This window comes from Macaca fascicularis, chromosome 16 (assembly GCF_037993035.2).
Source record: "Macaca fascicularis isolate 582-1 chromosome 16, T2T-MFA8v1.1".
Lineage (NCBI taxonomy): Eukaryota > Metazoa > Chordata > Mammalia > Primates > Cercopithecidae > Macaca > Macaca fascicularis.
The window spans coordinates 11,689,308-11,712,345 of NC_088390.1; the positions used below are offsets into that span (position 1 = coordinate 11,689,308).

General features: G+C 44.4%; 1 protein-coding gene across 1 annotated transcript in view; it reads left to right on the forward strand.

The window, feature by feature from the left end:
• The window catches only part of DNAH9 (dynein axonemal heavy chain 9), a 374,175-nt gene that overhangs the window by 15,868 nt on the left and 335,269 nt on the right, over positions 1 to 23,038 (forward strand). The window contains exons 5-9 of the mRNA XM_005582917.5: positions 1,626 to 1,837; positions 3,781 to 4,014; positions 14,266 to 14,433; positions 17,492 to 17,608; positions 21,870 to 22,020. Of these exons, the coding sequence (XP_005582974.3) occupies positions 1,626 to 1,837; positions 3,781 to 4,014; positions 14,266 to 14,433; positions 17,492 to 17,608; positions 21,870 to 22,020 (882 nt within the window). The remainder of the gene's footprint in view (positions 1 to 1,625; positions 1,838 to 3,780; positions 4,015 to 14,265; positions 14,434 to 17,491; positions 17,609 to 21,869; positions 22,021 to 23,038) is intronic.

Genomic DNA, 23,038 nt, shown 5'->3' on the forward strand with positions numbered 1-23,038 from the left:
TTGCATCCTGGGTAGGATGGTCAACCCTTTTCTCAAGTATTGTGCTCTTAAAAATCAAGGCAGTGCTAATTGGTATAATTAAAAGAGACTGTGATTTTTGAAAAGATTTCAAAACAGGGTATCATAAAGAGAAAGCTCCTATAGCATGACAGTCTCAGCCTCTTTTCTCTCAGCACTTACGGAAGCAAGAGCAGGCGCTCATTAGAATGACTGTTGGATTCTGAAATCCCCCACCCCAATACAGCGGTTCTAATATTCACCATCAGCTCCTCCTCTTGAAAATCCCTGCCCTAATCAATTTACTGTGACATTTGACTTTGCAAAAATTTGATTCACATACTGCTTTCCACAGCCTCATTGGGGTTGTAAAGTACAAACATACACATCAACATATTTTTGTGTATGGTGAGCCTCCATGAAGCCGAGGGTTCAATGTAATAAACTGTGAGTCGTCTTCCTTTTCCTCAGCTGGATGGGATTGTTTGTTTCGTGGGAGGGCCCTGGGAAAGTTATTTAGACCTTAATTTCTTCACTTATAAAGTACTAAAGTACTAAAACTGGCTTGCAGGGCTTTCTGTGAGATGGTAAATATCTCATAGACAGGAAGTGGAACAATTCCCGGCATATTGAAACTGCTTGCTAAATAGTGTATATTTCGAGTTCCCTTTAGGATGAATGCAGAGCTTCATCCACATACTATCACCTAAGACCACCTACTCTCATATGATACCATCTGATTATCTGCCCAGGACAGAACTAGCCTTTATAAACTCGCTCTTCCAGCTTAGTTTGTCCAGTGACCTTTTGCATTCCCTCTAAGTTGCTATGCAGATATTAGCATCCAGTGTTGCTGGATTTCCTAGTTTCCCCTGTCAATCACCACAAGACGACTGGTTAGATGCCCCTTTCTTTCCTTGGTTGTATTCAGAGGAGATGGTAAGAGATTTTCCTGGCTTTGAAAACCAGCAGAACCTTGCCATAACCCATTTATGTTATGTCTCTATGCTCTCTTTTTATTATTATTATTAATAATAATAAGACTCTTTATTAGTGAATATTCATCAGAGCCACCACCATTTATCAAAACACCTGCATTGGTCCAAGCACTGTGCTAGTTGTTTATAAAGATTCCTGTTGAACTGCCTTCAGCCTTCACAAGGACTCTTTGAACAGATTACAGCTCGGCCTATTTTTGAGGCTCAGGGAGGTTAAAACGTGCCCAAAGTCATACCATTGCCAAGTGTCTAGGCCAGCATTTGAAGGAAGGTCTTTCTGATTCTAAAACTTGTATCGTCTCAAAGATAGCAGCAAAGTAATTGGCAAATATTTACTACCTACCAAGCACCAGATGGAGGCTGGGAGGGCCAGGGAGAAGTCCATTTAGAGGACTGTTACAAGAGAGAACTCTTCGGATCATTATCCTAGTTGTTCAGGGCTCTCCAGTTTCCATATTTCCTCATAAGAGCTAGGAAGTTTTCTGGAACCAGCCTTCTCTCTGCTTTCTCAGTTCAGGGAGAAATTGTACTCGTTGCTTTGCAGATCTTTTACTTCCCAGGGACTAGGGCTCCACCAGGTGGGTATTAGGCTCCAGATGGGAATGGTTGACCATCTCCAATTCCTTCCAGCTTTAGCAGAGGCACAGGACATCCATGTACACCTGATACCGCTCCAGCACCACCTGGAAACTCTAGAGAATGCAGAATTTCCGGAGGTGAAGCCTCGGCTGCGACCCCTGCTCCACGTGGTCTGTCTGATTTGGGCCACCTGCAAGTGCTACCGCTCCCCGGGGAGGTTGACTGTGCTGCTCCAGGAGATTTGCAACCTTCTTATCCAGCAGGTGGGCTGCCCGGGGATGCCCAGCAACTGCTCCCTGGGGGGTGGTTGGCATCTAGTCACAGGAGAGAGACAAGTGTCCTTTTCTCTGGGCGGGGAAATAATTATGTTCCAAAGAGTTCTTACACTTGAATTACAGTATTTTACTCTCAGAAGCCAATAATTTACAAAGACATTTCAGTAATATTAGAACACTTGAGCCGTCCTGTCTTCCCTTCCCCTCTGCCTAAGAGGAGATAAGTGGGGGTGGTGAATTTCAACCTCCTTAATGATCTATGAAGAAGGTCTGGTGGAGTCAGCAGCAAAGCCTAAGCAGTAAAGTGTGCAGCCTCTGATGTCAGGTGACGTCAGGTGATGCTGTAACAATCCCTGGCTTTGCCACTTGGTAGCCAGTATACCACTTGTGTGCCAGGACAAGTCACTTCCTGTTCTGTGCCTCACTCTCCTCCTCTGTACAATGGTGAAAACAAAACACCTTATCTCTTTTTGGGTTGCTGGGTGATTTGTGGCTTCAATGTGACAATGCATGTGCCCTGCACATGGTAAGATCCTGGTACCCATAAGCTATTGAGAAGCAGCTTCTTAGATTATGCACTTCATGCTCCTTCTTCTTAGAGACCCTTGTAGCACCAACCAGGGCAGTGTAAACCTTGAGGAGTGTAACTTCAAAAGAACTAGAGAGCCGGGCGCGTTGGCTTATGCCTGTAATCCCAGCATTTTGGGAGGCAGAGGCGGGCAGATCATGAGTTCAAGAGATCGAGACCATCCTGGCCAACACGGTGAAACCCCATCTCTACTAAAAATACAAAAATTAGCTGGGTGTGGTGGCGTGCACCTGTAGTCCCAGCTACTCGGGAGGCTGAAACAGGAGAATCGCTTGAACCTGGGAGGCGGAGGTTGCATTGAGCCGAGATCACACCACTGCACTCCAACTTATTGACAGAGCGAGACTCCATCTCAGAAAAAAGAAAAAAAAAAAAAAAAAGAACTAGAGAGCTTAAGGAGGTTTGGGTGATCTCTCCAAACCAGTTTCTTTTTCTTCTAAGGGGCTGTGTCTCTGAGAAAATAATGAACAAGCTTAATAAGTAACTAAGAATAACTAACGTCTGTGGGGTACATTGCAGGCTGCAAAATCCTGTTACCTTCATGATTTCCATCAATCATCAGATAAACCCTGCAAGGTGGGCAGGGAAGGTCTTATTATTTATTATACTCTTTAAAGATGTGGGCTACAGTTCAGGGAGGTTAACTGACTTGCCCAAAGACACCCAAACCAGGACCCCAGCCCAGGCTGTTTGACTGCTTCTAGGCTAGTGCCTTTCCATTACTCCATGTTTATCAGCCAGAACTCTTTTCGTTGAAAGTGTAAGAAAACCCAAACCAAAAGTAAGAGCAAAAGAAGAAAACATATTGGCTCATGTGCCTTGAAAGTCTAAGGTAAGCCTGGCTTCAGCCCTGACTTGCAATGTGGCCTTAGATGATGTCAGCCAGACACAGGGACCCACCCTGTAGTGGTGAAGGTGGCTGTCCCTATAGCTCCAGCTTTTCAGTTTTCCAGGTGTAAGCCTCTTCAAGACAGAAAAAGAATTATGGTCCAAATAATTCTTGCACTCGAATTACTTTACTATTGAAAGCCAATAAGTCACAAAAGAACACCTGGGAAAGGGCACCTGCTCCAGCCCCAGCCAGCCCAACAAAGTCTTATTGTGTTTCCTTGTCTCTGGCTACTTGCCCATTCCTGAGCCCATCACTGTAGCTTCAGTCACTAAAACTATTTGGCCAAAACCCAGGTCTCAGTCCACATGTGGAATGGAGAGCGAGGTCAGATGATTCCTCTCTTATCCCCATGAAAAATATTACTTGGGCAATGATTCAGTTCAGAGTTGGTGTTGCAAAGTTACAGGATGTCTGCACCTGCTCATTGATACTAATCTGTTTGTATACCAGGCCTCTCATTATCTCAGCCCAGAAGACCTGCTGAGAAGTGAGATAGAAGAAAGTCAGAGAAAACTGCAAGTAGTCTCAGACACTTTGAGCTTCTTCAAGCAAGAGTTTCAGGACAGAAGGGAGAATCTCCACACTTACTTCAAAGAGAACCAGGAAGTCAAGGAATGGGATTTCCAGTCTTCTTTGGTCTTTGTGCAATTGGATGGCTTCCTGGGACGACTGCACGTGGTGGAGGTGAGTGTGCTCCTCACCTCAGGCTCCCAGCCCCAGACAGAAAGAAGCAGTCCAGGGGTCCAAAAAGTGGAATAGGAAAATGCACAACACAACCAGATAGCCAACCCTCCATCAGCTGGAATAATCCGTAATAAAGTTTCAATTGGCCAGCACAGTGGCTTACGCCTGTAATCCCACCAGCACTTTGGGAGGCTGAGACGGGTGGATTGCTTGAGCTCAGGAGTTTAAAACTAGCCAGGCCAACATGGCAAAATGCCTTCTCTACAAAAAATACACACACACACACACACATACACACAAAATAGCAAGGTGTGTTTGGGAGGCCAAGGCGGGCAGATCACGAGGTCAGGAGATCGAGACCATCCTGGCTAACACGGTGAAACTCTGTCTCTACTAAAAATACAAAAACTTAGCCAGGCATGGTGGCGGGTGCCTGTAGTCCCAGCTACTCGGGAGGCTGAGGCAGGAGAATGGCCTGAACCCTAGAGGCGGAGCTTGCAGTGAGCCAAGATCACACCACTGCACTCCAGCCTGGGTGACAGAGTGAGGCTCCGTCTCAAAAAAAATAGCCAGGTGTGGTGGTGTGCACCTGTAGTCCCAGCTACTCGGGAGCCTGAGGCAGAGAATTGCTTGAACTCGGAAGGCAGAGGTTTCAGTGAGCCAAGATTGCACCACTGCACTCCAGCCTGGGCAACAGAACGAGACTCTGTCTCAGAAAAAAAAAAAGAGGAAGAAGAAGAAGGAGAGGGAGAAGGAGAAGAAGAAGAAATTGTTTTAATAAATAGTTGTTATTGGGATAGATCATCACATAATAGTGGTTCTAGTAGAAGTTTAGGAAATCCTGATCATAGACTCATTTAAGAAGAAGGCCCAAGGAATCAATGAACTAATTCAATTGGTTTGCAAATTGCCCATAGCTTTTGAACTTGGTTTCAAATAAACTCTGCCTAGAAAGACTGACACTGAGCAAATCTTGGTCGGGCTGACCATTCCCACAAAGCTGGCTGCTTTGAACTTCTCCTCCTCCACTCCCCAATCTCCAAGGCGGCTCCCCAAAATCCAAAACAAATGAGTCCCTGTGCAAAAGAAACATGACTTTTGCTCAAAGTTATGTCTTTCCCTCCATTATTTAAAAATAAATATGAGTTTTAGTTGAAGTACTAGGGTGAGAAGATATGATACTTTTTCTTTGGATTGTTTCAATTCTCAAAACTTAATATGTTTAACAGGTCTCTCAACATTTTACAGCTATGTGTTTGCTGATTGGACTTGGAAGGGAGGGTAATGGGCCTAATAAAATGAAATACAGACTTAAACTAAAATGGATTTGAGAAATTCAGGATTGAGTTTAAGATTAAGACAAGAGGCCGGGCGTGGTGGTTCACCCCTGTAATCCCAGCACTTTGGGAGGCTGAGGCAGGGCGATCACTTGAGGTCAGGAGTTCGTGATCAGCCTGGCCAACATGATGAAACCCTGTCTCAATTGAAAATCCAAAAATTAGCTGGGCGTGGTGGCATGTACCTGTAATCCCAGCTACTCGGGAGGCTGAGACAGGAGAATTGTTTGAATTTGGGAGGCGGAGGTTGCAGTGAGCCAAGATCGTGCCATTGCACTCCAGCCTGGGTGACAGGGCGAGATTCCATCTCAAAAGAAAAAAAAAAAAGACAAGAGCCAGAGGGACAGAGAAAGATTGAGAATCATATGTCCAGCTCTCTTGAGCAGGTTTGGAGGGAAGAGAGATATGCTGGGAAGAAGCTGTGATGAACAGAGCAAACCATGGGAGGACAAGGACAGGAGAACATAAGATTGGATCTGTTATCCGTTCAAAAAGAATTGGTTCAGCATAACCATGTGCCAGGCACGGAGCTAGGAACTGAGATACAAAGATGACTGAAATGTGGCTTTCCTGTAAGAGGCGGTTGGACCTGCAGCCACCATAGGAGAAGGAAGACAGACTAAAAGAGGAGATCCGGGAGGAAAGACACAGAATCAGGAAAGTGGGATATATTGAATGCCATCATAAAAGTGAGATTGGGCTGGGTGCAGTGGCTCATGCCTGTAATCCCAGCACTTTGGGAGGCCGAGGCAGGTGGATCACGAGGTCAGGAGTTCGAGACCAGCCTGACCAATATGGTGAAACTCTGTCTCTACTGAAAAAAAAAAAAAAATTAGCCCGGCATGGTGATGCACACCTGTAGTCTCAGCTACTCGGGAGGCTGAGGCAGGAGAAGTGCTTGAACCCGGGAGGCAGAGGTTGCAGTGAGCCAAGATTGCACCACTGCACTCCAGCCTGGGAACAGAACGAGACTCCAGTCTCAAAAAAAAAAAAAAAAAAAAAAAAAAAAGTGAGATTGATGTGTTACTGGGAGCCAGAAAGAGCGGTCTCAAAGCCCACCAGGACTTTGACAAAAAGTGGGGAACACAAGAGAAAATCAGTTGTGAAACTGGAGTGGGAATTTGCCAGGGAAAACGAAGATGGGAAGGGCATAAAGATAGAGAAAATGTGTAAGAGAGAAAGCCAGAAGCTAGATCTTAGGAAAGGTGCACCTTAAACCCTTCATCAGGATCACAGAGACTATAAATAATAGATTATCTAGCTTTATCCTAAATGCCTCTTTTTCCCTCAGCCGTTTCCATCACGATTGCTGTACAGCCCTTCACTCCTCCTGCACTCTGTATTCCTCGCACATCCACCACCAATTCCTTTGCTGCTGTTTAGTGAGAGGTGAGGGACACTCCAGCCCCAACCCATGCCTGGCCTGGGCTGACCACAAAGAACAAATTTCCATCACTGCCTTACAGCAGCCACGTGTGCAGGTGCTCCAGCCCTGCAGATGGCCCTGGGAATGGTAGCAGAGCATGGCTCTGAAGTGACTGCCTGGACAGGGCCCCCAGGCCCTGTGCACACATGCTAACGATTTGACTTTGCATATAGACAGGTATTCTAACACCAGGGCACCTAATCTGCAGGGTATATTCGGTAAATGTAAGCAGTGATGGCCACCAGCCTCCAGAGAGTCACCACCCTCACAATAAGTCCTTTCTCAGGCTGCTGCTGTTTTCTGAATCAAGGGCACAGGTGCATAAAAAGCAGTTGCCCCCATTTAATTAGAGGATGACGTGAATGTCACCAAGCTCCCTGCCTTACTGCTGCTGCTTCTCTTCCATGTCGTTCTGTCCTTGGCTCTGGTTAGCTTGGCTCCTGTGCCCAGCTACTCCTTTTCTTTTCTTTTCTTTTCTTTTTTTTTTTTTTGAGATGGAGTTTTGCTCTTGTTGCCCAGGCTGGAGTGCAATGGCACAATCTCGGCTCACCACAACCTCCACCTCCCGGGTTCAAGCAATTCTCCTGCCTCAGCCTCCTGAGTAGCACGCACCTCCATGCCTGGCTAATTTTTGTATTTTTAGTAGAGACGGGGTTTCTCCATATTGGTCAGGCTGGTCTTGAACTCCCGACCTCAGGTGATCCGCCTGCCTCAGCCTCCCAAAGTGCTGGGATCACAGGCATGAGCCACCACGCCCAGTCAGCATTTTTTTTTTTTTTTTTTTATGGTTCAGGCAGATACTTTCTTTAGTTTTTTCTTTTATTATTAGTATTATACTTTAAGTTCTAGGGTACATGTGCATAACGTGCAGGTTTGTTACATATGTATACTTGTGCCATGTTGGTGTGCTGCACCCATCAACTCGTCAGCACCCATCAACTCGTCATTTACATCAGGTATAACTCCCAATGCAATCCCTCTCCCCTCCCCCCTCCCCATAATAGGCCCTGGTGTGTGATGTTCCCCTTCCCAAGTCCAAGTGATCTCATTGTTCAGTTCCCACCTATGAGTGAGAACATGCAGTGTTTGGTTTTCTGTTCTTGCGATAGTTTGCTGAGAATGATGGTTTCCAGCTGCATCCATGTCCCTACAAAGGACACAAACTCATCCTTTTTATGGCTGCATAGTATTCCATGGTGTATATGTGCCATATTTTCTTAATCCAGTCTGTCACTGATGGACATTTGGGTTGATTCCAAGTCTTTGCTATTGTGAATAGTGCTGCAATGAACATACGTGTGCATATGTCTTTATAGCAGCATGATTTATAATCCTTTGGGTATATACCCAGTAATGGGATGGCTGGATCATATGGTACTTCTAGTTCTAGATCCTTGAGGAATTGCCATACTGTTTTCCATAATGGCTGAACTAGTTTACAATCCCACCAACAGTGTAAAAGTGTTCCTATTTCTCCACATCCTCTCCAGCACCTGTTGTTTCCTGACTTTTTAATGATTGCCATTCTAACTGGTGTGAGATGGTATCTCATTGTGGTTTTGATTTGCATTTCTCTGATGGCCAGTGATGACGAGCATTTTTTCATGTATCTGTTGGCTGTATGCATGTTTTCTTTTGAGAAATGTCTGTTCATATCTTTTCTTGACTGTGTTTCCCTCTCCTTCCCTTTCTCTAATTCTTCCTCTTCCTTTTACTTGGTCCCCCTTTCACTTTGTTCTTTTTCTCTATTTTCTCACTTCCCTGATCTCTTTTTTTGCCCTGAATTTCCATGTTTTTTCATCTTCCTGCAGCTACTCATTGCCCCCTTTCCTCATATTCCTTCCCTCTTTTATTTTTAATCTCCCAAATGCCTGCTTAGATGCATCACCCTTGCCCTTTGCCATCTTCCTCCTCCCCGAGCTCTTGCCTCCTGAGTCAGTGCAGTGGAACACGGAACTATCAACTCTCCTCTGGCATATTTCATGTAGCCCTTTAGTTAACATTCTGTGTATCTCTGTGATCGATGCCTGTTTGAAATGGGATTAATCTGATCCTCTCCAGTAAGGATTATCATGAACTTAGCCTTATTCATCTTCTGTTCTAATACAATCTATGGCCACCGAGATGATGGTAGCTACAATTAATAAATACATGAAACACCAATGTGTTTATCTCTCTGCATGCTCTCGTCAAGGGTTAGAGTGTGAAGAGCTGGTTTTTAATCCCTGCAATTCTCCCAGATTTCATTTCTCTGATGTGAGTTGCTTTTTTATTCTGTCACTCTTTTTGCACAAGAGAATTTTGTTGTACAGATCCACTCTTCCTCTCTGGGTGCCTGCTAAATGCCAGAGGTGGGGGTGGCTTGAAAGCAGGGGTATACATTGCCCAGTATTTTTTGGTGTCTGCAGTAAGCAGAGTAATTGCATTTTCAGGATACCACTATTCTCCTCTGCCTTCTTATCACAACCATGATACAGCTAATCTCTTGTGTATCTCTTGCAGAGGGAAGAACGAGGAATAAAAAACTAAAAAATTAACATGTTTCAAGAACCTATCCCATGCCAGAGCCTGTATCCTTGCAAATCATCTTAAGAACTGGGGCCTGGTGCAGTGGCTCATGCCTGTAATCCCAGCCCTTTGGGAGGCCAAGGGTGGGGGGGATCACCTGAGGTCAGGAGTTTGAGACAAGCCTGGTCACCATAGTGAAACGCCATCTCTACTAAAAATACAAAAATAGCCGGGCATGATGGCATACCCCTGTAATCCCAGACATCCAGGAGGCTGAGGCAGGAGAATCGCTGGAACCTGGGAGGCAGAGGATGTAGTGAACTGAGATCGTGCCACTGCACTCCAGCCTGGGTGACAGAGCAAGACTCTGTCTCAAAAAAAAAAAAAAAAAGAAAGAAAAGAAAAAGAAAAAAAAAGAAATGGCTATCAGAATCTTTTCTTTAACAAATGAGCATAACCAGGTCGACACATAAATGAACTCACCCATAGTTACACAGGTTGGAGAGGTGTAGCTGAGATTTATACCCAGGGGGACAGCTAGTTGCAAGTACTGTCTTTGCACCAAACTTTGATATCGTACAGGGAGTTGCAGAGGTCTGTTTCCCTCCCTCCTTCCATCCTTTTCTCTCTTCCTTCCTTCTTTCTTTCCTCCCACTGTCCTGGTTTGAGGATCTCAAACTGGTTTTGTGGTTTTCTGCCCTTATACACTCTGTTCTACTTTTGTACACTCAATGTTTACCATACGATTTCTAGGTCTTTATATCAAAGTAAGTTACTCAGGTAAAATTGTAATTCCCATTTCATGAAAGGATCTTATCTGACTTTACGACTTACTAAGAAAATTCCAGAAGTCTGAAATCTTTGCAATTTGAATGCACCATCAAAATTCAAAGAGAAAAAGAGTTGTTGGGTTGCCTCTTGATTCCTTCTTTCATCCTGCCTTCCTGCTTGATGCATCAGTGCACACACACACACTCACTGAGTTCATTTTTGTGTCATAGAGTTGTAGATTCTGCAGATCCCCTGTTTGAGTTTCTGCCTGCAGCCTCTTCCCTCCAAACAATGCAGCTTGGAGAGAATTCTCATTTCCTTTATTATAAAACTGCTGTAAAGCTGTGATTCATTTGGAGACAAAATGATTTCCTGCTGAGGCTTTATGCGAAGTGATTAGCAGGTAGATAGGTAATAAGCTGACCTAATATCCACGCCGCGTTTCCTTTTGCTTTTTCTACCGTCTCCAGCCACTCTGCAGCCTCCTTTCATTCTGAGCCTAATTGAGTGACTTCCCTTTTAGCCCGGCTTGAATATGTGGTCACATAGGAGACCATTAGCCACATAAGGTCGGTGGCAGTCGAAAGGTAAAGAAAACAGTCTTTTTCCAAATGACCTTTTGAGATTTTCATCTATGAACGTCTGCTTTGTGCTCTCCCTTAATGAATTCCCAAGGTTCTTCTTTTAAGATGGGCAGCGCGGCCTCTCCTTTGAGCAGGGGGTTGCTGTCGGCAGGTCTTGCCATTACCCCTGATTTTGATTCTTCATCTCAGGGGCCAGAGCACATATTGAATCCTCCCCACATCCCCCCACCTGCCACCACCATTAAGTGCTGCACAGTTTTTCATAAGAATAGAACCTGATCAGTCCAGTAAGCAGCCTGGGACACCAGTGCTCCTTGTTCTGTCTTGAAACAAACACCCAAATGTCCTCATATACACCATTACACATATAATATCCATTAACCCGGTCTAGTGACATCAGAGTGATCATGGTTAATTATAGTGGTTGCCTTTTATTGAAGTCCTACAGGGAACTCTCCATAAACTTGGTAACTCCACAGCAACTTAAGTGTTATCATTCCCATCTACAGGTTAGGAAAGTGAAGCTTAGAAAAGTTAGGTGTCTTGCTTTAAGCCACATAGCTAGTAAATGATGGAACCAGGGTTGTGTAAACTCTGGGTTTTTTTTTGTTGTTGTTGTTGTTTTTTGCCCTAGATCCTAGGCTCTTTCCACAATGCCATATGTTGTGTCTCTGAAGTGGATATTTCAGCCTGTATGCAACATGATGAATTTCGTGTTTAGTACTGTGATGAATAAAAACAGATATTTAAAAACTATCATTTAAACCTCTTATTGATTTAAATTGCCTCTTATCTGTTTTGTGAGAACTTTGAAATAAACAATGAAAAGAGCTTCCATTTACATAATTTAAGAATTGAAATATTTTGATTCTTAAAGATTTAAGGCTAATCAAAGATATAACCATGGCCAATGCCATAAATCTGGTGTCTATAGTTGTAAGACAGTTTCCCAGCTGCTTCAGAAACCTTTTCTACAACGCCTCCAACATCAAACTTACTAAAACTCGTTCAGTGATGGAGAGCTCACTCCCTCTCTTCATAGCCCATTCTACAGCATTAGATGATTGTGTTTTATTAAATGAAACCACAGGAAATGGGCATTGTTTAGGTTGAAATGATCCCATATCAGCAATGTAATAAGTTCAACCTGTACAGTGAGGTCACCTCTGCTTCTTTGTCCCATTCACTCATTTGCCTTCATTCTGCCCTCAATGTAGCACCAGGGAGGGTTCCCCCTTGCACTTGACCGTGGTCCTGTGGACATTGAAATGTCCTTCTTTATAATTCTCTTCTCTTGTCTATTTTTTTTTCCACCAACTGCTCTTCAGAGGTTAGGGCGCCTAGCTCCTCTATCACCTTGTTGCTTTTTTTTTTTTTTTTTTTTTTTTGGAAGTATTATAGCCAAGTCAAAGAACAAAGAGCATATATTACTTCACTCAACAAATACGTGTTCAGGGTCAGGGACTCTTCCAGGCACTGGAAATGCCGAGGTACCTTTGGGGCATTTACAACTTACTGGACAGAAAATAAGCAAATAGTATAATATAATGCCAAATAATATAATTCCAGGGTGTGATAAGCGCTCTGAATAAGCAGAAGAAGGGGATAGAGAGTTTGGGAAAAAGCTGGATGGGTGGATCTCTTTCCATGGAAGGGTGAGGAAAGGCCTAAGACCTTGAGTTGAGCACCAGATAAAAGTGTTGTCCACCGTGTGTGTGTTAAGTTACATAAAACAATGTAAGTATCCCTCTTTTTAAGTGACCAGACTTTCTCCAAAAGTAGGATGGTTCAATAAATATTTCACTAATACCTAGGAAAAACTGAAGATGAAACACCTTCCTGTCACCTCCCTAGACCGTGCTTTAAGTATTCTTGAGAAATAAAATAGTCTAACAAAATTATCGTCTGGGTTTCTGATGTAATCAAACATATCAAAATGCATCTCCCTTTTAAAATGGTTAGGAAGTATTTCCTAGAAATTGAAATTGACATCCACAGAATTATGAAGAATGAGCACCAAGGTTGCATTTCACAGCACAAGTATGACTCTCCCTATAAAACCAATTACAACTAAGCACTTTCCGAGAGACTTGAATTACTACTGAAGTCAATTTCATTTCCATAAAGTTCATTTCGGTTTTCTTCCCAGTATATCAAGTTGAACCTATTTTTAAAGAAAGACTGCCACTTTTCCCACCATTAGTGGCAAAAGTCCCTCCCTGGTTTTGGCATCTGTCTTCCCTGCCTTAGCTGGTGTCTTCCCTCTTCTCTCCCCTCCCACTTCAGCTGCTTGCCACCAGCCATGCCCAAACACAGCTGAACAAAAACAGGCTTGTTAGATGGCTGCCCAAATCTGCATGGGGACCCTCCTGGCCAAACAGGGAAAGTCAGCCATTGTCCCCACTTCCCAGCGCCTCTGTCACTGCTGCTGGAGTTGGCATCCCAGCAGGAGAAAGGAGACAGGCAGCCTGTGCTAGCCTGATGGGTTACCCACAGCAGCGGCCATGGGCAGTGAGATTTCCTGCGGTGATACCAGGACCTGCTGGATTTTACAGCATCGGTGTCGTAGTGCACCCCTTAAACCTCCAGAGTAGAGGGTCCCTCCCACAGTCCACGCCAAATGTTGGCCAAAATGACACAAAGGGAACTTTTGCCGTCCTCTTTCCTGCCTAAGGGGCATGCACATGGATTGGAAGTCATGATAAGAACCGTATCTTGTTTTGGAGGTTTTGTGATGTTTAGGTACTCACAAGAGATAAATTCAATCTGTCCTGCTAGACGTATTCAAGAGGAAGCTCCCATCCTATCGGAGGTGAAGTAGCTTCCATGGACTCAGGAGGGGCTCCTCCCCAAGGCTTCTGGGTTGTGCTGTCCACCTGTCATTGGACCTCAAGCACACCTGGGACACTGCCACATCAACAACAGCGGTGATACTGTGTGTGCAGACCTGGCCTAAATCCCAGGCTTGAGTTAACTGACTTAACACTCAGCATCATGCTACAAGGTGTTGTTATTATTCTGCAGCAGATGAAGAAGCGCAGCACAGAGCTGGTAAATAACTACTTGCCGCCACCCGGCTGGCAGCAGGACATAACATCCCATGCACACCCAGCAAGGGCACCCTGCAGATGTCTTTGCTTGGCAGAGAAGTTGCAAAGAAGGCCAGTGTCACCCTCTGGGCATGTCTTCAGGACTATTTTGCGACTCTGCTTTCCTGTCAACATCCCCTAGGATTACTGTCATTCTAGAACTGGATAACATGATCCATTTGAAATGAGCTATTTTAGAGAAATCAGCGATAAAGCTACCAGTTATACAAATAGTTTTATTATTATTTGTTAAAGACCGCAAAGACATAGAGAGGTGGAAGCATACATTTCACTTATTTATGTATATATATATTTATTTTGGTTCGCATGAATTTTATTTGACTGTACTTTCTCTTTGCTTTGTTATCGAGTTTAAACAAGAGTTATTTTTACCAATCCAATCTAATAATAAGGTTACGAAACTAATCAGGCTCCACAATTTCCTAAGCAACCACCGCCCCCAGGTTTCCAACTTTTCTCATCCACTGTTGTGATGATGATGGTGATTTTAACTCTTTTGTGAATTGTCCCCATAGGGTCTTCTGAAGACGGCCCTGGATTTCCACAAACTGGGAAAGGTGGAGTTCAGCGGCATCAGAGGGAATGCCCTGAGTCAGCAGGTCCAGCAAATGCATGAGGAATTTCACGAGATGTACAGGCTTTTCTCAGGGTCCTCCTCCGACTGCCTGTACCTCCAAAGCACGGTAGGGTTGGGAAGGGCTGAATCACCAGCTCTGCCTCTGTCCCAGATGCCTCTCACCTGTAGGGTCTAGGCATTTACTTGTATTTTCCCTGTGTATCTCCTTTGGCTCTGTGGTCCCAGTGGGTTTGCTAATTACCCTTTGTGTTAGGAGAAATTATTATTCCTTGTGCCAAGAGAAAGATTCTAATTATTCTTTGTGTTGGGAGAAAGATCAAGGAGGCCTCTTCCAGCTGTTAACTGCTCCAGACTAATGACACCAGGGTTTCAGAGATGCTGAGGTGGGTATGACCTGACAGTGGAGGTTGTGGCCACCCTGTGGCTTCAGAAGTTTTAAGCTCAGTGAAAGAAGCCAGATCCAGAAAGACAAATGTTGCACGGTCTCACCTATACGAGGCGTCCAAAATAGTCAAAGCCATAGAAGCAGAGTGTAATGGTGGCTGCCAGGGGCTGGGGAAGAGACAAATGGGAAGGTGGTGGTCAAAGAGTATAAAGCTTCAGTTATGCATGATAAATAATTGCTGGAGCTCTAACGTACAACATGGTGAAGACAGTTAACAACACTGTATTGTGGGCTGGGCGTGGTGGCGCATGCCTGTAATCCCAGCACTGTGGGAGGAAAAGGCGGGCAGATCACGAGGTCAAGAGATTGAGACCATCCTGGCTAACATGGTGAAACCCCGTCTCTACTAAAAATACAAAAATTAGCCAGGCGTGATGGCAGCCGCCTGTAGTCCCAGCTACTCAGGAGGCCGAGGCAGGAGAACTGCTTGAACCTGGGAGGCGGAGGTTGCAGTGAGCCGAGATCGCGCCACTGCGCTCCAGCCTGGCGATAGAGGGAGACTCCGTCTCAAAAAAAAAAAAAAAAAAAAAATTGTATTGCTTTGCTCTCTCACTCATAAGTGGGAGTTGAACAATGAGAACACATGGACACAGGGAGGGGAGCAACATACACTGGGACCTGTCAGGGGTTGGGGGACAAAGGGAGGGAGAGCATTAGGACAAATGATGCATGCAGGGCTTAAAACCTAGATGAGGGGTTGATAGGTGCAGCAAACCACCATGGCATATGTATACCTATGTAACAAACCTGCACATTCTGCACACGTATCCCAGAACTAACAGTAAAATAATTTTAAAAAAAGAAAAACTGTTTTGCGTACTTGAAATTCACTAAAAGGGTAGATCCTAAGTGTTCTCACCACCCACACAAAAAGCAAGTGGTAACTGTGTGACGTGATGAATATGTTAATTAGGTTGATAGTGGTGATCATTTCACAGTATATACAATTTTTATTTGTCAATTTAACTTAATAAAACTGAGTGGGAAAGAAGTTTTAAGCTTTGGGCAAAAATTGCTAAGGGAAGAACAGGCACACCTGGGCAGAATTTTTTTAGTGACTTGGGGAGGTGTAAGTGAAGCCACAGCCTGGGTTTTCTGATCTGAACCTGGTTCCCAGCAGAACACATAGGATAAGGAAGGGGCCAGTGAAGCATTTTCCAGGACAGGAACAAAGAGCCCGCATCTCACCTGTAGCCCCAAGAAAGCCTCAACCTGTGAGTCCACACCCATGGGAGAAAAAAAGAAGGAAAAGGGCCAGTATGAAAACAGAGAATGGAATTCCCAGAAAAGGAATGGCAGAATTACTGGAGAAGGAGTTTTAAGAGTGTGTGCAGGAAAAGGAGAAAGAAATTAGGGCAGGAATCTGCCCTGAGCACCTTCAGACATCCAGGGGAATCTTATTTGGCCAGACCCAGGAAGGTACTGCCTTCTAAGAATTCTATGAGTCAAAAGTAGACCCAAAAAAGGTGGGCCATAGACCATCGTGGCTAGCACAGTGAAACCCCATCTCTATTAAAAATACAAAAAATTGGCTGGGAGTGGTGGTGTGGGCCTGTAATCCAGCTACTTGGGAGGCTGAGGCAGGAGAATTGCTTGAACCCGGGAGGCAGAGGTTGCAGTGAGCCGAGATCGCGCCACTGCACTCCAGCCTGGGCGACAGAGCGAGACTCCGTCTCAAAAAAAAAAGAAAAAAAAGGTGGACCACAGAGCAGGCTATATACAATGTATTTGCTACCCTATGATACAATAAAACAAAGCTTAATCCCAGGGATTTTGCCCAGGGTAAAAACTAAAAACTAAAAAGAAACATACCACAATGTCATCATGTTTGGGAAGTAGGACTAGACTATTTCTTCATACCCTTTTTTTTTTCACACACACACACACACACACACACACACACACGTGCATTACTGTTACAAAGCAGTAATAACAAATAATTCCACAAATTAGAGATTGGCGTTAACAGTGTTTCTCCGAAAATTGCTACATCCTAAGAGAAATACATTAGGGTTGCCAGATAAACTACACTAATTTGGACATATTAAAAAAAAAAAATTCTTGTTTATCTGAAATTCCAATTTAACTGAGTGCCTTGTAGTTTTATTTGCTAAATTTGGCAATCTTAAGAACAAGGCTAGTTGCTGTCTTCACCAATTAAGAAGGATTTAGAAGAAATAGTTTGTATTAGTTTAATTAGCTTTCTTTCCTCCTAATGGCTAGATTAGTTTGCTGACAATGGAAAAATGGAATTCTGACTTGGGGAAGGGAAGAAAGTGGGTGGTAATGTTGAAATAGCCCCGTTGCTAGGGCTGTTGCTGCTATAATGGTTTTCAGGGTAACAAGAGCTGGTGTTATAAGAGCTGGTGTTATGAGTGAGAGAGAAGGGGCTTCAGGAAGCAGAACAGAGGAGCATGGAAAGGGTGGAAGAACACCAAACTCACATCTAATTCACTCCACCATTTTGCTGGGACCCTCTAGGTAAAAATGCTGCAACCACAGGGTAACTCTACATGGCTAAAAGTTAAGTCATGCCATGGTGAATTTCAGAAAATTAAAATAATTCTTTGGTATAACCAGTTCAAACACAAAAGTTAGCTGTGAGGAGCATAGTGGGGTTGGCTTTCAGAAAATTATGTTTTACATATATATGTATATATATGTGTGTGTGTGTGTGTGTGTGTGTGTGTATATATGTATATATATGGTGTCTCTTCAGGATTTTGAAAATGACGTCGCTGAATTTAACCAGAAAGTAGAAGATCTCGACCGAAGACTGGGGACTATCTTTATTCAAGCTTTTGATGATGCACCTGGCTTGGAGCATGCCTTTAAGGTTTGTGTAAATGGGGCAAGAACCACTCTGTCCTGGATACTCCCCTAGCCCTCATGAGAGGATGATATGGATACCTTTCCAACTGTTCTGTTCCTGTAACTATTAATTATTCTTATTAATCTATTAGAGAAGGATGTGGGAATCCTTCTCAAGAAAGTGTGCAGAACTGGGATTCTCAGGCTGAGTACTTGTGCTTTCCTGAAAATGTAACAATGTAAAAATACTTTTAAGAGGAATTTCGGCAGTGATCTCTTCAGGTGCCACACCATTATCAGTAGGGAAAGCGTGACCGTGCAGTACCATGGCTATTTAACCATGGTTGCTAGGTTGAGTCAATCTAGAGCAAACCACCTCCCAGGTAATGAGTGATAGGTTTCAGGCATCGACCACTGGAATAAGAAGATTTTTGCTCTTACCATATCACGCTCAGATCAGGTAGTACAAAGTGTATGGAGGAGAAGGTTTAGGACAAGGCATAGATGATGAGTAGGTAAATGACTGCACAGCTGAAAGCGCTGCATCGTGAGACATGAAGACTCGGTGGAGCATGATATGTCTTCCACCAGTCAACCAAGAGGCTTATTCTGGGCCGGGCACGGTGGCTCACGCCTGTAATCCCAGCACTTTGGGAGGCAGAGGCGGGCGGATCACGAGGTCAGGAGATCGAGACCATCATGGCTGACAGGTGAAACCCTGTCTCTACTAAAAATACAAAAAAAAAAAAATTAGCCAGGCATGATGGTGGACGTCTGTAGTCCTAGCTACTCGGGAGGCTGAGGCAGGAGAATGGCCTGAACCCGGGAGGTGGAGCTTGCAGTGAGCCGAGATCACGCTACTGCACTCCAGCCTGGGGGACAGTGAGGCTCTGTCTCGGGGGAAAAAAAAAAAGCTTATTCTGTAAAATTTTAAGGGTTCCACTAGTTGGTGGAAGAAGTTACAAGAAGTCACAGTGTGGTTCAGTAGAGGAAAGAGATTTCTGTCAAAGCTGTTTAAGATGGAATGGACTTCTCCAGCTAGTAGTTCAGTTTCTGGGCACTGAAAATATTCAGACACAGGATCTGTGATGGGTGGGACAATTGTAGAAGAGGCTTCAACCCTGGATGGATGGATCTGTGCTCTTCTAGAATATTTGGTAACCCAAACGTGGCAAGCTTCATTAGCCATTGAGTATATATGTACATGTAACCTTTAATAAATACCGTAATTCACATTGGAAGGCTTTTGAGATTCCCCTCTCCAAGCATTTGATCCAATTCCAGTGAAAGGGCTTGTCTGTGTCCACAGAATGGTCATGCATGCCATTATCTGTCAGGGCTCATTGAAACTCTGCTGCTCAGGTCACTTGTGGGGCTGAAACTCCATCCGTGCACTAAGGATGCCCAGCCCTACCCATCATATAGATCCCTCTCCACCAGAGATGTTCAGGAGTCTTCAAGGGATGCCTCACAAGCATTCTCAAGTCACTTTGAAGTCTTTGAAATCACGGCATCCGCTACATGTCTACAGACCCCCTTTCAATTTTATCTGCCAAGAAAGGTGCTTGAAGGAGTCTTGCCATTGCTTTTCTTCTGATGGTCCCACCATGAAAACATCTCTGTATGGGCCAAGGGCATGCCTCTTTGGGTTCAAACATTCCAATCCTTGAAATTTTATGGTACAGTAGGGTTCTGGGCAGAAGTAGAGGGAGACCTTCCCTCCACTGACGCAGCACTGCTTGTACCCAGAGTTTCAGAGGACTCATAAAAGCAGATGATTTATCTTCTGACCTTGACTCCTCTTCTCAGCAGAGTTTCCAGCCCAGCCCATGGAAACTAGTAGGAAAACCATGACCCTCTGATCCCTTCTGCCTACTTTGTTTCTCTCTTCTTGGTGATCTCACCAACAAGAAACTAAAACCCTTCCTTTATCCCCAAGCAAAAGCAAAATCTCCAATGGACATAAGCTCACGCAGAGAAGAACTTTTTCAAGCCTGGGGAGCAGGGACCAGAGAGAGTACCTGACTCTGGATCCCCTGCTGCTGCTGTAAGATCATCCAGCTACTAGGTGGCCCCTCAGTGGACATGAATCCATGAGTACATCCAGGCCAAGGACTGTGAATAGAGGGTGCAGGCTGGCCATGGTGGTCCCTCAGTGCACATACCTGTACTTCCTCAACAGAAGATGGGAGCCACAGAACTGGGTGGAGTCCGGCTCTCTTATGCTTCCATTGAGGCAGAGCTACTTTTTACCGTCTCCAGAGATCTGGGTGATTGTTTTGTGGAAGAAAGTGTGACCCTAGATCCTCCCCAATGGAAGGCTTTTTAGCACCTTTAGAGAGTCCTTAGAGTGCCTTGGAATCATTTAGGAAATCCAATCAAGCTGTCAGGTCTGGAAAACATCTGGCCAAGGACCCCATATTTGGCCTTTCTCCATACGTGGTCATTCTGCATAACATGGCCTGGACACCTCGGACTTCTAGGAGCCATCTAAGATTATGAACTGTTGCCAACCAGCTCCTAGAGCTTGCACTCCCTCCAGGCTTTGGATGCCAGTGAAGCAAAAAAAATGGCCCAACCTGCAATAAGGAGGTAGGATAAAGAGCATAGGGTCTTAGACAAATGCAGACTGTTCAGCTTCCAGTTTTAAGACATGTGGATGTAATTTTACATCATGTTTCTCATGTTCTTTGACTTAAAGCAAGGGTTCCAATTTTTTTTTTTACAAAAGGTCAGAGAATAAATATTTTAGACTATGGGTACATGTGTTTTCTGTCACATCCTCTTTTTCATTTTATTATTTATTATTTTTATTTATTTATTTTTAAGAGAGTCTTGCTCTCTCGCCTCGGCTGGAGTGCAGTGGTGTGATCTCAACTCACTGCAACCTCTGCCTCTCGGGTTCAAGCGATTCTCATGCCTCAACCTCCCAAGTAGCTGGGGTTACAGGCACACGCCACCATGCCTGGCTAATTTTTTTTTTTTTTGTATTTTTAGTAGAGACGGGGGTTTTGCCACATTTGCCAGGCTGGTCTTGAACTCCTGGCCTCAAGTGATCTGCCTGCCTTGTTCTCCCAAAGTGCTGGGATTATAGGCATGAGCCACAGTGCCCAGCCCTCTTTTTAATTTTTTTTAATTCTTTTTTTAAATGCAAAAACCATGCACTGACGCCACGGGCCAGACTTGGGCGGGTTTGGCTGCCTGCTGCTGTACTTTGTCACCCCCTGGCTTCAAGCACTAGGTGGAGATGAGAGGTTATCATGGAAGGCAAGCTTAGAAGCAGAGTATTGGTATATCCTAAATATAACTGAAGTCCCACATGGCCTCATCTCAGAAAAGCATCACAATCGAAGAAACACAGTCCAGGAGCCAGAAAGTAATTACAAGCATTTCACATCTTGATTTTGCTGCTCCAGGAAACACTGAGGGATTAGGGCAGCCTGAATGCACCGGAACACGTCTTCAGAGCAAGCTTAGCATCACCGCCATTCTCAGGGCACCTGCTCTCAGAAACTATTTCCTTGTTCCCATTCTCAAATTTTAGCCCTTCGAATTCTCCCCAACATCCAGCTTACTTAGCAACTTCTTCTGTTCCATCATCACCTTCTTTCTGTTCTAGGTCTTTTTGTTTGTTTGTTTGTTTGTTTTTTTTTTTTTTTTTTTTTTTTTTTTTGAGACAGTGTCTCGCTCTGTTGCCCAGGCTGGAGTGCAATGGCACGATCTTGGCATCTTGGCTCACTGCAACCTCTGCCTCCCAGATTCACGCAATTCCCTGCCTCAGCCTCCTGAGTAGCTGGGATTACAGGCACCCGCCACCACGCCCAGCTAATTTTTGTATTTTTAGTAGAGACGGGGTTTCACCATCTTGGCCAGGCTGGTCTTAAACTCCTGACCTCGTGATTCACCCGCCTTGGCCTTCCAAAGTCCTGGGATTACAGCCACTGCGCCCAGCCTGTTCTAGGTCTTAATTATGTAGCTCAACTTAACCTTTCTGGGATCTTTAGTTGTCCCTTTGTTTATTGGTTTATCCAGATTCTTGTGCCAAGTAGAGCTGGGGGTAGGTAACTCAGCAGACAGGAATTCTCTGTCAGAAGCAAAGGAGAGGAGAAAGACTATGAATATCATTCACATATGAATAATTACTGGTCCAGTTCCACAATAACACTGTTCACTCTTCTTACGTTTGTAGGCATATGAAGGAAAAACCAGAGCACTGGATATGTATGACCACGGAAAGGTTTAATCTGTGATTTATTTTTCCTCTTTTTCCTCCACCTTCCCTACAGCTGCTAGACATAGCAGGAAACCTTCTTGAAAGACCACTGGTAGCGAGGGATACATCTGATAAATACCTGGTCCTCATCCAAATGTTCAACAAAGATCTGGATGCAGTGAGGATGATCTACAGTCAGCATGTCCAGGAGGAAGCAGAACTTGGTAGGCTTGTTGAAGGGGATTTTGATGAGGACATTCTGTTACTGGGAATAAGCAATGCATTCCTCTTGTATTTGTTAAATGTCCATGTATGGATCCATACATTCTCAAAAAAGAGCAAGCACAACCTTCTTGCTTGAAATTCCAGACCACCTTGGGTGACCGGGGAGCTCTCTGAACTGTGGCTTTCCCTGGTTCTGGGGCTGAGATTGGCAGGCTGACCCAGCGTGGTGCAGTCTTGACCGCCTCTGTTCAACTGAGACCTTGGCATCATGTATAAGTTGATCCTTGATCAGTGTTGCTACACTGACTAATCTTCAACACACCTCCATTCCAAAATAAATGTTTACATGCCTGAGAAAAGTTTCTTATGCCTTCTAATGCCATAGCAACCATGCTTCTGGTGGGAGGAACCAGCAGGAGCCCTCCAAAGGGCAGTACCATGCCAAGGCGTGATGTCTCCATTTTTATTATGATGCTTAGAGTCAAAACAAATGCATTTCAGTTTTGCATACATTTATTGAATCCTTACTACATGCCAAACATGCCTGTGGGTATTGTATACTGTGGCAGGTCAAGGTAAGGGATAAAATAATTAATATGAAAAGATCGTTCTTTATAGAATGTTGAGTATCACTCGACTTGAGCTATAAAGAATGGTAACAAGCTGGGAGCGATGGGGTGAACCTCTAATCCTAGTGACTCAGGAGGCTGAGGCGGGAGGATCACTTGAGTTCAGGAGCACGAGGCTGCAGAAGCTATGAGCCTGCCACTGCACTCTAGCCTGGGTGACAGAGCCAGACCCTGTCTCTCAAAATAAAATAAGAAACAAATAAAATACATTCCTATAGTCAATCGCACAGTGCGCTGCATATAGTGGGTGCTCAATAAGTGGTTATTGGACTGAATGGCCTCTGGCATCTGAAAAATGATGCCATTTGGAAGAAATAAATTATTGACTTCTTATGATGAAAAGAAAAGAAAGAGCAAGAGACTAAAACCCTTCCTTCCTCCCCAAGCA